The following is a 13,274-nucleotide window of genomic DNA, read 5'->3' on the forward strand; positions in this document are numbered from 1 at the left end:
ATATATTATTATGATCAGAGGCAGGGTATGAATGGATTTTCTCCTTTGAGAAAAGTCCCCTCAAAGACCTGTGAATGGTAGAAGACCTGGAGGAGTGGGTATGATTTTATTATTCTGCCAAATCTAATCCTCCAGCAACAGAGCTGTCATTAACCTTACCAAAGCTCTTGAGATGACTCTGATGATTCTGTCCCTGTCTACACTGCAAAGCCAAAAAGAAGGCTACAGTGAAAAAAAATAATACCTGCCTTATTTTGTGCCCTCTAGTGGCTGCTATAAAACTTATGTGGCATGAACATAGTGAGAACACTTGAGTGGAGATCACTCTTAAAGAGCAGCTCTCTGTTTTAGTGTTTAACGAGGGGTCTCAAGACTTAGGAGGAGCCCCTTCTATGATAACCAGACGCCATGTGAAATGCCTTCAGCTATCTATACACTAATGTCATAAAAGAGATAAACAATAACCACTCATAGAGGTGAACTGAGCCTTTGAGGAGTTGGGTCCATTGGTATTACCTGCTTGGCTGGCAAGATGTGTCAGCCATGACCACATTCATAGATAAGTCTTGATCATGCTTCATGTATAAGTCATTGAATCTAAGTATTGATATTCTACTCATGTTGGTTTGGCCAAGATAATTTTATATACAGTCTTCAGTCTCACTTAAAAAAAGTTGTGAAGTTTTGGTGACTTTTTTTTACCTAAATGCATGGCTTTGGGACTAAAAATACCTTTAGGATTGTCCTATGTTGTGAGCTATTTGTCGTGTTCCTTGTTTTAGAGATTGAGACTCCTCGTGGTTTACGGGTCGCCGAGGTCACCTATTCTACTCTACTCCTACGATGGGAAAGACCTCAGTCTATTCCTGATCGATTCATTGTGACCCTCATTCACCCCAGTGGGAAGGAAAGGAAATTGAGGGTCCCTGGAAAGGCTGATAGGATCAGAGTAAACAGCCTGGTTGACAACACTGAATACAGAGTCCTCCTGAGGGCCGAGAAAGGACAGGAGCATAGTCAAGATGCCAAGATCACCGGAACTACAGGTGAAACAAAGGGAGGAGAGGGGACGGGTGAGACGAAGAATCACAAGAGTGTATTAGGCATGGATGTGTGACTGCTGGGTAACAAATAACCACATGATTATGTCATGAGAGTCACAAATTACCTTTTTATCCCCATATAATCCACTTTTCTGATTCCAGTAGCAATTCATCGAGGTTCTTGAAGGATATTTTGGACAAGGCTAATCTCCCTATTGACTTCTCTTTGCAGGTCTTCATTTACAGGCCCGGCAGCTCTAACCACAGCCCATAATACTTTATAATGGTTTCAATATGTATTTTGTCATTGAGTTAGATGAAAATGTATGACCCCCAGCTACCGAATTTGACCATTACACTTGAAGAAGCATGGTGCTTGTGAAGTTTTGAAGCTTCTTGGAATTTGTGATGTTTTTACACAATTGTTTTTAACATTGAGGGCCATTCTGGTACCTTTTGTGTAAGTCTCATGGGAAAAAATTAGAAATCTAAAATCTGACAAACTGGGATAGGCCCAACTTGGGCTTGACCCTTCCCCATCCAAAGTCCCTAAAGCAACCAAATGGTCTGCATGTATTGTACTCAGGGCCGGCTCCAGGTTTATAAGGACTCTTGGGCGACAAAGCTCCTCTCAGCTTTTGATTTATCCTCCTTACTTTCCAAGAGCTTTAACTTTTTTTATTTTTTCCAATGACAGAGTTGTATCAGGGCTTGTTTTTTTGCAGTACAAGTTGCAGAATTTACCTTTACCATTTTGTGGTCAATTCTAGTGTCTGATCTCTTTTTAATCCATTTTTTAAGGCAAAGTGAGCATAAAACATTTTGTATATTTTTTTTTATTTCAGTATAGAAAAATATTATGATATTTTATTAGTTCAGACGGTTAAGTGTGTTACTCTTTTTTATATACAGTGGGTACGGAAAGTATTCCGACCCCTTTAAATGTTTCACTCTTTGTTTCATTGCCGCCATTTGGTAAATTCTAAAAAGTTAATTTTGTTTTCTCATTAAAGTACACTGTGCACCCCATCTTGACTGAAAAAAAAACAGGAATGTAGAAATTTTTGCACATTTATAAAAAAATAAAAACTGAAATATAAGTATTCAGACCCTTTGCTCAGACACTCATATTTAAGTCACATGCTGTCCATTTCCTAGTGATCCTCCTTGAGATGGTTCTACTCCTTCATTGGAGTCCAGCTGTGTTTAATTAAACTGATAGGACTTGATTTGGAAAGGCACACACCTGTCTATATAAGACCTCACAGTGCATGTCAGACCAAATGAGAATCATGAGCTCAAAGTAACTTCCCAAGGAGCTCAGAGACAGAATTGTGGCAAGGCACTGATCTGGCCAAGGTTGCAAAAGAATTTCTGCATTACTCAAGGTTCCTAAGAGCACAGTGGACTCCATAATCCTTAAATGGAAGAAGTTTTTGACCACCAGAAGTCTTCCTAGACCTAGCTGTCCAGCCAAACTGAGCAATTGTGGGAGAAGAGCCTTGGTGAGAAAGGTAAAGAAGAACCCCAAGATCACTGTGGCTGAGCTCCAGAGATGCAGTATGGAGATGGGAGAAAGTTCCACAAAGTCAGCTATCACTGCAGCCCTCCACCAGTCGGGCCTTTATGGCAGAGTGGCCCGATGGAAGCCTCTCCTCAGTGCAAGACATATGAAAGCCCGCATAGAGTTTGCTCAAAAAACATGAAGTACTCCCAGACTATGAGAAATAAGATTCTCTGGTCTGATGAAACGAAGATAGAACTTTTTGGTGATAATTCTAAGCAGTATGTGTGGAGAAAACCAGGCACTGCTCATCACCTGCCCAATATAATCCCAACAGTGAAACATGGTGGTGGCCGCATCATGCTATGGGGGTGTTTTTCAGCTGCTGGTACAGGACGACTGGTTGCAATTGAAGGAAACATGAATAGGGCCAAGTACTGAGATATCCTGGATAAAAACCTCTTCCAGAGTGCTCTGGACCTCAGACTTGGCCAAAGGTTCACCTTCCAACAAGACAATGACCTTAAGCACACAGCTAAAATAACAAAGGAGTGGCTTCAGAACAACTCTATGACCATTCTTGACTGGTCCAGCCAGAGCCCTGACCTAAACCCAATTGAGCATCTCTGGAGAGACCTGAAAATGGCTGTCCACCAACGTTCACCATCCAACCTGACAGAACTGGAGAGGATCTGCAAGGAAGAATGGCAGAGAAACCCCAAATCCAGGTGTGAAAAACTTGTTGCATCATTCCCGAGAAGACTCATGGCTGTACTAGCTCGAAAGGGTGCTTCTACTCAATACTGAGCAAAGGGTCTGAATACTTATGACCATGTGATATTTCAGTTTTTATTTTTTAATTAATTTTCAAAAGTTTCTACATTTCTGTTTTTTTTTCAGTCAAGATGGGGTGCAGAGTGGACTTTAATGAGAAAAAAATTAACTTTTTAGAATTTACCAAATGGCTGCAATGAAACAGAGTGAAAAATTTAAAGGGGTCTAAATACTTTCCGTAACCACTGTATGTATATATATATATATATTGCCTAGGGGAAATTAACCTGCAATCACTTGATACTATAATGTTTCAGTGTATTGTAGAGGCAGATAATGGCAGATGCTGGCCCCTGGCTGTTATAACTATGCCATTGACACCCTGAAATCATATGCATCGGAATTGAAAAGGACGCCTTTCCACATTTCTATCTTATTAAATGTCATGATTTACATCTTAGAAATTAAACTTGTGCAATGAGAGCTAGCTCGGATCTCAGCGGTTAGGCTAGGGTGCCAGCTGTATAAAACAGCTGGTACCCGTGCTTATTGGATTGCGCTGACAATTGAGCCTACGGACTGGGCCCCTCAGGTATGCCCGGTGCGGGCTCTTGCTGTGATGGTAGTTATTCCCTGCGTAGATTTTACTAGAAGGAGCTAACACATTAAAGAACTGTGACGCATCCTTTCCTCACATGTGAAGATATTGGTGGTGAGGTGAAACATCCTGGAGTATCTCCTGCACTACAATCTGGACATCTACCTCTGACAAATGAGTAGTTAGAGCCATGGTTATTTGATACTAACAATATGTTGTCAGAAAAAAAAACCTGGTAGGATAGAAAGCTAGGTCTCGAAACTTGGATAATCTTCAGTAATAGCATATACAAAAACATAAAGAGGCAGATATCTGTGGTGTATGGTAATAGAACATAGTACCTTAGAGTGGTGCATGGAAACCATGTTCAATCGTAAGAAATTCTAGTCGAAATTCTATTAAATACAAGAAGTTGATTAAGGTCTATTGGGTCACTCAATGATCTTCCATCAAAGTGGATCCTGGTGGGAATTAAAGCCAAGTTGTTGCGTCCACACGTGTTGGATTGCTCATTGGTAATGGTACTATTCCAATGGGCAAAACAAATATGCAAGAGGCAACTGCTTAAGTTTGACTCTGACCAGAATCCGATGAGATTGAAGGTCCAGACCACCAAACACCCCAATACGACAGAGGCAACTGCCTGGGTTTGATTCCTACCAGAATCCACTAGAATTAAAGACCGTGACCACTAAACGACCTAATAAGACAGAGACAACTGCTTGGGTTTGATTCCCATCATGATGTCTTCATGATTTTATGAGCATTTGGTAAGCACAATACTTTCTTGGTGTATTGCCAACTACACTCTTTTTATGTCTCTGTATAAATTCTTTCACAATGTTTGGGTATTGGTGAATGGTCATTTAAACTCATCCAAATTTATTTTACTCCACCAGATTCATCAAGACTAATACATTTCAATTTCCTCAAAAATAATAATGTAATATATTGTGTAATATATATATTTTTTTAGGAATGCGTATCTGTTTCTTTTGACCCATATGCTAACATGAGTTTCAATTTTCAGAATTGTCTTATTTCTTAATTTCATTTATTTATTTTCATCCTTGCATTTTGACTGCAAACAGGATAACTCTAATCTTTTCAATTTGGTGCTTTACTAGCTGGAGAGGAACGGAAACGTCTGACAGCGGAGGAGAAACACGTAGTGCATGGACCAGTCAAGATTTCTCAAACACTTGATACTTCTATGAATTTAGAGCCTTCAATACAGGGAAATCAATATCACCCTAACTTGCCCAAAAACGAGCATTTCAGAGATGAAGAAGAGGATAGTAAAGAATTGATTACAGATAACCAAAAAGAAACTAGTGTCCTACACACCCGAAAGAACATCAAAACTATCATCACGACTATACATGAAACACAACGGAGCAAAGGAAGCCCAGTAGATAACTACCATGGACATGATGACCCAGAGTATCCCTCAAAAATTCCAGTGAATGGACAAGATGAAGATGTGGTCATGAAAGAGAGGTTAGATGAAGACTTAAGACATTTAAAGCCATTGGACAGGAGAGGCAACTTACCAGGTTCTAAAATTGAGAGGTGGATAATCACAAGAAACATCACACATTTTGAGCCATCTAAGACCAGAATCCCCATCAATGTGTATACGGGAGAATCAGAAGTACCAGAAGATGTACACTCAACAACTAGCATCCACAGTAAAGGGCGTATTACAGGCAGTGGACCGTTGTCAGATAGGTCAACTGTTGCCGAAAAAGTTTTGCAGTTTGAGTCCTTGCAAACCAAACCACTCGAAAAACCAACCACAGATCCTTTGCATACTTTGAAAAATGGAGGTGCCCCAGAAACGCCAACAGAGAGCCATTTGGAGTCTGTAAGGATTGGAGTTAAAGGAGAAGAAAGCGTAGATGATCCCACAGACCCCACGAAATCCAAAAAGCATGTCACAACATTAGTTAAGGTAAATAAAATTGTCAATGTTTCCAGAAAAAAAAATGTAGGTGGAGACGAGATTAATGGAATGTATAATGAGACAGTTGAGGTGGACGGACATGGACAACAACTACCACACTCAACAAAACCTAAGACTCAAACTAAAATGTTTGGCCCACAAATAAAAGCTGTAATTGAGAACCTGCCCGAAAAGCTATCCATGTATAACGGGACATTTATTCAGCGATTAGAAAGTTACCTCCGGGCCACTTCATACCCACTCCGAGGCAACCAGACAGTTGAATCTGTGGCCAAGGCAATTTTTCTATATTTGGTAAAATGGAAACCTCACAGTTTTACAGATATGGTGTATGATCGTCTTCCTCAAAAGACACCAGGAGCCACTGGAAACTCAGAACCTGAAGGGGCATCTCGATTACGAGGCAATGTTGGGAACACCAGAAGTGATAATAAAATGCATTATGGAGACAAAAAAAGTAGTGATTTGCGGGAAGAAGACAGTTTAGGGAGAAGACCAGATTCCACTCATACCATAACCATTAGTCCCAATGTAGAGACACTTGGAAGGGTTGAAGCTGCTGGGGACATAAATGTTCCAATGATACTAACAATGGGTGAATATGGGACTGTCTCAGAGACAGGTGAAAATCTAAATAGCATCGGAAGAGCTCCCATTTCAAAGGACAATGTAAAAACTGTAGCTGAGGTGGACTCATCAAAAGCTTCTAAACCAACAACAGATAAAATTACCGAGCCAAAAAAGAGAGTGCCGCCATCAAAAAAGGGCACAATACCAAAGCAGAAAACAGAAGATGGAAAGGAAAAACAAACATTAATAGAAAGTTCAGACATCGAAGTAGAAACTGTGAAAATTTCAACAAATTCAAATGTTCGCAACCATGAACTTCAGAGGAAAACTATCTTGGACAGCACCAATAACGAACCCAAAGAGAAGACAATTTCTGTCTCCAAAATAGGGAGCAGTGCAGTGAACGTTGATGATTCCATTAATATTCATGGAGGTGACGAACAAGCACTAGGCACCACTGAACCTCTGGTTGTTGATCAAATTAATACAGGATTTGTAACGGATCATATTGCAAAGGAACATCCACATTTTCATGACAGACAACTACAAGAAGAAACTGATGATGGCGACGAGGCATCTAGCACACATCTAAGTAACTCTAGAAAAAAATCTCCCCATAAACCTACCCAAATATATAGAGTAGAGAAGGAACAAACTGTACACAAAGTGCTGGTAGATGGGGTTATGCCAAATAGTCAGATCCCTACACGAGAAACAACACATGTCACTGGTGAGACCTTCGTGATCAATCAAATCGTAGGGTCTGGAGAAGACCAAGGTAAAACTGGCCCCATACAAAGTCCATTTGTTCTAAATGTTCCAAGCCATGGGGCTCAAGGAAGACCCAGCATACAACAGAGAAGCCCAACTAGCCTTGTAATATCATTAGAGGGTCTTGGGTTCATATGGGACAAGGCAGTCATCGTTTACATTCCATGGCCACCAGTTGCCGGTGCAACTCCTCATCGAATGGAAGTGGAAAGAGGGGTTAGGCAGGTGGAAATCAGAGATTTAGTTCCAGGAACTAGCTACAGACTTGATCTACATGGGATGCTGAGGGGCGGCTCATCCAAGTCCTATTCACTGGTGGCTGAAACAGGTACTGGGCAAGCTAGCGTATAGGAAACACTTGGGTTATTTTGAAGCTCTACTGGCTGCCTACTGGCTTATCTTTTTACTTGCCCATATCAGCTGTATCTTAACGGGGTAATGCCACTTGATATTGAATAGATCAATCCACTATTTTATTGTTAGAAAACTATATGACGTTTTACTATCCTGCTTCTCTTGTCCACCTTCCCACTTACTTGATTGGTCTTCCCGTATAACTGGCTTTTTGTGCTTTCTCCTATTTCCTGATCCCATCTTTGTTTTATGTTTTGATGCTATAACTTTTTATAAAAAAAAAATTCTACAATTTGGATAGTTTGGTAGCTCCTCCTGGGTGTCCACTCATAAATTGAAGAGCCCCATTCTATTTCTATATATAATTTATAAAATGTATAAATGTTTTTTTTTTATTATTTTTAGATTTGTTTAAGGAAGTTATCCAACATCCATATTAACTTCCAGCTTCTATTTGGTAATTGGTTTTGCCACATTATCATCCTTTTTTGCAGCCGTATGAAGGATGACTTATGGGCTATTCCATGCTTTCTATATTTCTTACACATTTTGATCAAGCGATGGGGGCAGTTACTTTTTCACATATGCAGTAGGGATGTAGGAGGACTGTCCCTTAAAGAGGCTATCAAGTGGCAGCAAGTGATCTTGCTAGGATAAGTAGGACCTCTCTAATTGATAGAGGTCTGACCACAGAAACCCCAATCAAGTCCTAGAATGAAAGTTTCCATGTCCTCCATAGGGTCCTCAACTATTTTTTCCATTCCCTGAGGCATTAGGGTAATTTTCATAGAAAGCCAGCAAAATTCCTTAAACAGTGGAGGAACATGCAACCATTTGTTGGCTTTAACCCATTGCTACAAGGCTGATTATTGATCCACAATGCTGATCACAGATGCTCATGTTCCCTACTAAATGACTAACCTGAATCCCTACTGTATGTATTTGGAACGGCCCTCCAAACAACTACTTTTATAAATATTCAATCACAAGGGGTGTCTACTTGAGCCGTTGTAATACCAATCAAATTTCTCATAGTGCTAAACAATGAAAAATAATCAATTAATTATAGTGGGAGCAGTTGACTAGACGCCCAACTGTCCATACGTGAAGACCACTAATGATAAAGAACAGTTATAGTTCAGGGACCTGTTGGAGATTTTGCATTAGGCCCCAAAAGCTTCAAGTTACGCCCCTGTATTAATGTCATTAGCTGGAAGAAATTAGTCCGAAAAAATCTATCCAATGAATACGGGATAACTTGCTAATTGCTGAGGGTCCAACCATTGGGTTTCACCAGTGATTCCGAGATCAGGGCTCTGGAACCTCAAGGAATGGGTTCTGTAGTCCCATCCTGAATGTAGTGGAGATGTGTAAGCTCGGCCTCCGCTCCATTGATTGTTTATGGGGTTACCTAGTACTGTTTTCGACTCTTTTTGGCAGTTCCCATAGACAGTCATCAGAGTGGAGTCCAAGGTCGGAGCTTCAGAGTTCCGTTCTCTGGGTTCCAGAGATCCCAATCTTAGGATCGCTGGAGACCCAGCGTTCAGCAAGTCATCCTGTACGCTATGCATCGCGCATAATTCAATTTTTTGGAATAACCCTTTTAACTGTATTTATATCCACATGGAGCACAGAATTGATATATTCTTTATCTTGAGAGGAGCTGTCACACTTGTGGAGTAACGCAAAAGGGGGTGTAACAAATGTTTACAAAAATGGGTGTCACTTTTAAGTCCATGCAACCAATCCTAAGCTTTGTGTTTACAAAATAATAAAATCCTTTTAAGTGTTTATAGAGAGTAGCCCCTATACAGAACCTCCACCAGTTAGCCAGAGCAGAGAATGACCATACAGACCAATTCTCGCTCCGGAAGACCCAACATGTCCCTATATTACATGGACAGCCCATTCATTTTAATGGACACAGTGTAATTCCTCATTTCACCTGTGGTGGTGCTGTAGGGAAATTGAACACTTGGTGCTCCGGCGATCGATCTGTGATCAACTTATTTTCAGTGTCTCTAACTAAAGTGGACAGCCCCTCTAACTGAATATATTCGCATCAGAAGACTGAGAATAGGGAACGTAACGTGTAGGTGAATGTTATCTCATTTATTTTCCTCATTTCTTTCTCGTTTTCCCTCAGTCTGTTGCCCTGTCAGCCACTCACCGATGAATAACACCACAGTTTTACCTCACAGGCCTCTCTCTCCCTCTGCCGCTCGCTGTGTGCTCACCGTATGGCCAATGGCACCGCGTCTGACCTGCTGATAACGCCTTTACCCTTCAGGCAATGTGAACGCACAAATGTATATATATATATATCATATAGTTAAAGAGTGACGTATGAGTGTGTATGGGAGCGCAGCCGGCCATATATCTGTATGCTCGGTGATTTCGGCCTACGTCTTATCTCAAGCATACATATATTAGTGCCGGGATCAGAGAATGCATCCAGATGTGCGGTATACGTGTACGTATGATATATATATTAATGACAGATCTATGTATCTTTGCTTTCCGGGCCCTTCTGTCATTATCTTTGTATATGTATATTCTATGGTATATATGTATATGATCGCAGTATATGTATAATATACATACACCTGATGTATGTATATATGATATAAATACTAGTGTATATTGTTATGTGTGTACCCTCGGAGATGTACACGTATATACATACATAACAATATATGAGCACTGCTTACAGCATGTCGTCGTGCACATGTTCTGCATGGAGCATTTCTCTGTTCGGCATGAAATTATTGGACGCCATTGTATCTGTACGATGTGGGGTGTGAAGGAGGGATAGCATGCACTGGGCATCGATGGTCAGGGGGTTTAGGACATTTTTTGTGTTGGAAACTATGGAGATAACATTGGTTTTGCAATTACTGACAGCTCCGTTAACCACGACCGCTCAACCGCATGTTGAAGTGACCACTCGACCTCCATATACGCCTGAAGTCACCACAACCAAAGGTAATTAATTGCCAATTGTGTGATCTAACCTGCGGACAGATTCCCTTAAAGAACCTTTTACATTAGTATGTCATCTTCTCTAATGTGTTCAATGTCTCAGCCTCCATTCTGATCTTACACATGAGCTATAGCCTACACCAGAGCCTCGTAAGCTTTATCTACAGAACATGGTGATACCTCAAGCTTATGACTGGTGAGAGTCCATGCCAAAATTGTACATTTTTTTAATATATTATTTATCTGTTTCTTGAACTAATATACCACTAAAATAAGCTCAAAATGAGTCCTTGATGATGCTAGGACTTTGCAGGGTTTGATGACTGCTTCCCCAGTTGTCTTCACCTGCAACTGGTGGGCATGTTACCATTTAGGACTACCTTGAAGTTTGAGAAATCGTGGTCTATCCTGTGGCACTAATCTTGGTCTGAAGCTGGACATACACACACACACAATGTTGGCCAAAGGCTGATACGGTCAACCATCTAATGTGTACGGGACCCTTCTGACTCTTCACTGGCAGCAGATATTGGGAATTTAAGATGCAACTACTTGGTTGAGTCAAGTTCAGTGTTCAAGTGTTGGGGAGGGAGGTCAAGAAAAGTTATTGTCAGGCCAATAGGAGTCTAATGTGGTTGGCCAACCTTAGTCTTGATTTCCACCTTCCAAACTTATGTCCTCAATTTTCAATAGGAGAGAAGTCAATGATCTGATCTTCTCTTGGCACCTAAAAATTAAAGTGTCAGGACTACAATCAAGCATGTACTCTCTGTTACCTGGCCTTACCATCTTCTTTCAAATCTGTAGTATATGATTATGATCACAGGATGGATCTATTTGTTTTCTAACCATGTCTACTTCACTTCTTCTTGCCTAATTAATATAATCATTGTTATGCTCAATCTCTACAATGATTTTTTTCTTGCGCTTCAATTTCCACATCAATATTTTTTTAAGTTGTCCAAAACCACTGTACATGCAGTGGAACTAAATGATCTAGAATACATTGTAAATCAGTCTTTATCTAGCCATTTCTTCTATTTCTTTAGCTGTGAAGAAACCTCCTGGACCGGTTGCTCCAATGGGTGGCTTGCAAGTTCAAGATGTCACGAGTAACAGTGTCACGTTAATATGGAAAGCCAGGCCTGGCATCTTCGAGTCCTTCTTAATCCGTTATGAGGATGTAACCGATAGTTTGGGACCAAAAGAAATAAGTGTTCCCGGAGAACAAAGAGAGGTGACCTTACAGGACCTGAGTCAGAACACCAGATACGCAATATCGCTGTACGGCATGCGGGGTGGGAAACTATCGCGCCCCCTAAAGGAGGAGGTGACGACAGGTATGAAGGATCCTACAAGATCTACGTTCTACATATTTTGACCAGAAGTGGGATGTATGCCATGTTTGTTACAGGATAGGCATTACCTAGAGTACAGTATGTTATCCCATTGTCTAGAGCAGTGATCCAGATGAATAATTATCAAACCTCCCCGGAGATTGTTAGAATATCAACTTATTCCAGCTGACTGATGCACATTGATGTATTTTGCAGCACATTTCATGATAAAAAACCAAGAACAGGCCAAAAACACAACCTATTTTTAAAATCTTGGATCCCGGATCAGCATCTGCAGTTCTAAAGGGCTCTCAATTCCTAAAAATATATTCCCATGTAAACTTCATAGATGCTTCTTCCCATTACATCACTGCTCAAAATTGCCATATTTTGCATCTAAAATAATTTCCATAATGTATAACTAACTACAATACACACCAGTGACACTAAAGCCATGAAACCCACAAGGTCAACTACTGTAGGAGTCATAAGTGGTTCCATTATAAGCCACTGAGTTCTCCATATATTCCTATCTTTTGTAGCCCCATTTATTGAGTACAATGATGCAAAGATGATGTGATAGTGTTTTACCTACCATTTCTCACGTATGTCCATATGGAGATTGCGCTGCGAACCACTGGTTGTGATGTTGATTTGATATTCCAAAGTGGTCTTAGATATGATATTGGTCCACTTTTCTTCATTTTCAGTTCATAAACTTGCTGCGATGCAGCATTACTATCATAAAATAATGGTTTGTTTGTGTTTATATGGTGTTATATATAGCAATGCTCTCATAGTAATCTACTGAAGACCCAACGATATGCTAGTGATGGCTTGCTGCTTGCAGATTTTGGTTTTCCAGTATATATCTTGCATTTTTCTACTAAAGGACATGGATTTTCCAATAACGATCAATGGCTCTGTATGATGGTGATGGTGTCTGTTGGTGTAGTAATCAATCAACATGATATAGGGATGGTAGTCGTGCTCTGAATGTCATATATTGATGTCCTATTAGTAACCTACCAGATTGACCCACCAGAATACAAGAGAGAGGATCCATCTGTAATGAGCACCAAAAGCCTAGCAGAAAACAACCCCAGGTGGAGAGGACTTTGGAGCTGATTATTTACCACTAGGGTCTATAAAATAATAACCAAATGACTTTTCGAGTTGCCCGTACACCTAAAATAACTGTAGGCAAATGTTTGTTTTCCTGACATCTATTCCTCCCAACATCCCGATATATACTGCTCAAATAAAAATAAAGGGAACACTGAAATAACCCATCCTAGATCTGAATGAATGAAATATTCTCATTGAATACTTTGTTCTGTACAAAGTTGAATGTGCTGACAACAAAATCACACAC

General features: G+C 40.3%; 1 protein-coding gene across 2 annotated transcripts in view; it reads left to right on the top strand.

The window, feature by feature from the left end:
• TNXB (tenascin XB) overlaps positions 1-13,274 on the top strand; it is a 94,831-nt gene that overhangs the window by 37,428 nt on the left and 44,129 nt on the right. The window contains exons 6-9 of one of the 2 annotated variants that reach the window (XM_073641870.1): positions 783-1,046; positions 5,047-7,554; positions 10,485-10,565; positions 11,612-11,902. In XM_073641870.1, the coding sequence (XP_073497971.1) occupies positions 783-1,046; positions 5,047-7,554; positions 10,485-10,565; positions 11,612-11,902 (3,144 nt within the window). The remainder of the gene's footprint in view (positions 1-782; positions 1,047-5,046; positions 7,555-10,484; positions 10,566-11,611; positions 11,903-13,274) is intronic. The other variant, XM_073641871.1, reaches the window with a different exon arrangement.

Source organism: Phyllobates terribilis, unplaced genomic scaffold, assembly GCF_046119375.1.
Source record: "Phyllobates terribilis strain yellow unplaced genomic scaffold, ASM4611937v1 Scaffold_7__3_contigs__length_470593459, whole genome shotgun sequence".
NCBI lineage: Eukaryota > Metazoa > Chordata > Amphibia > Anura > Dendrobatidae > Phyllobates > Phyllobates terribilis.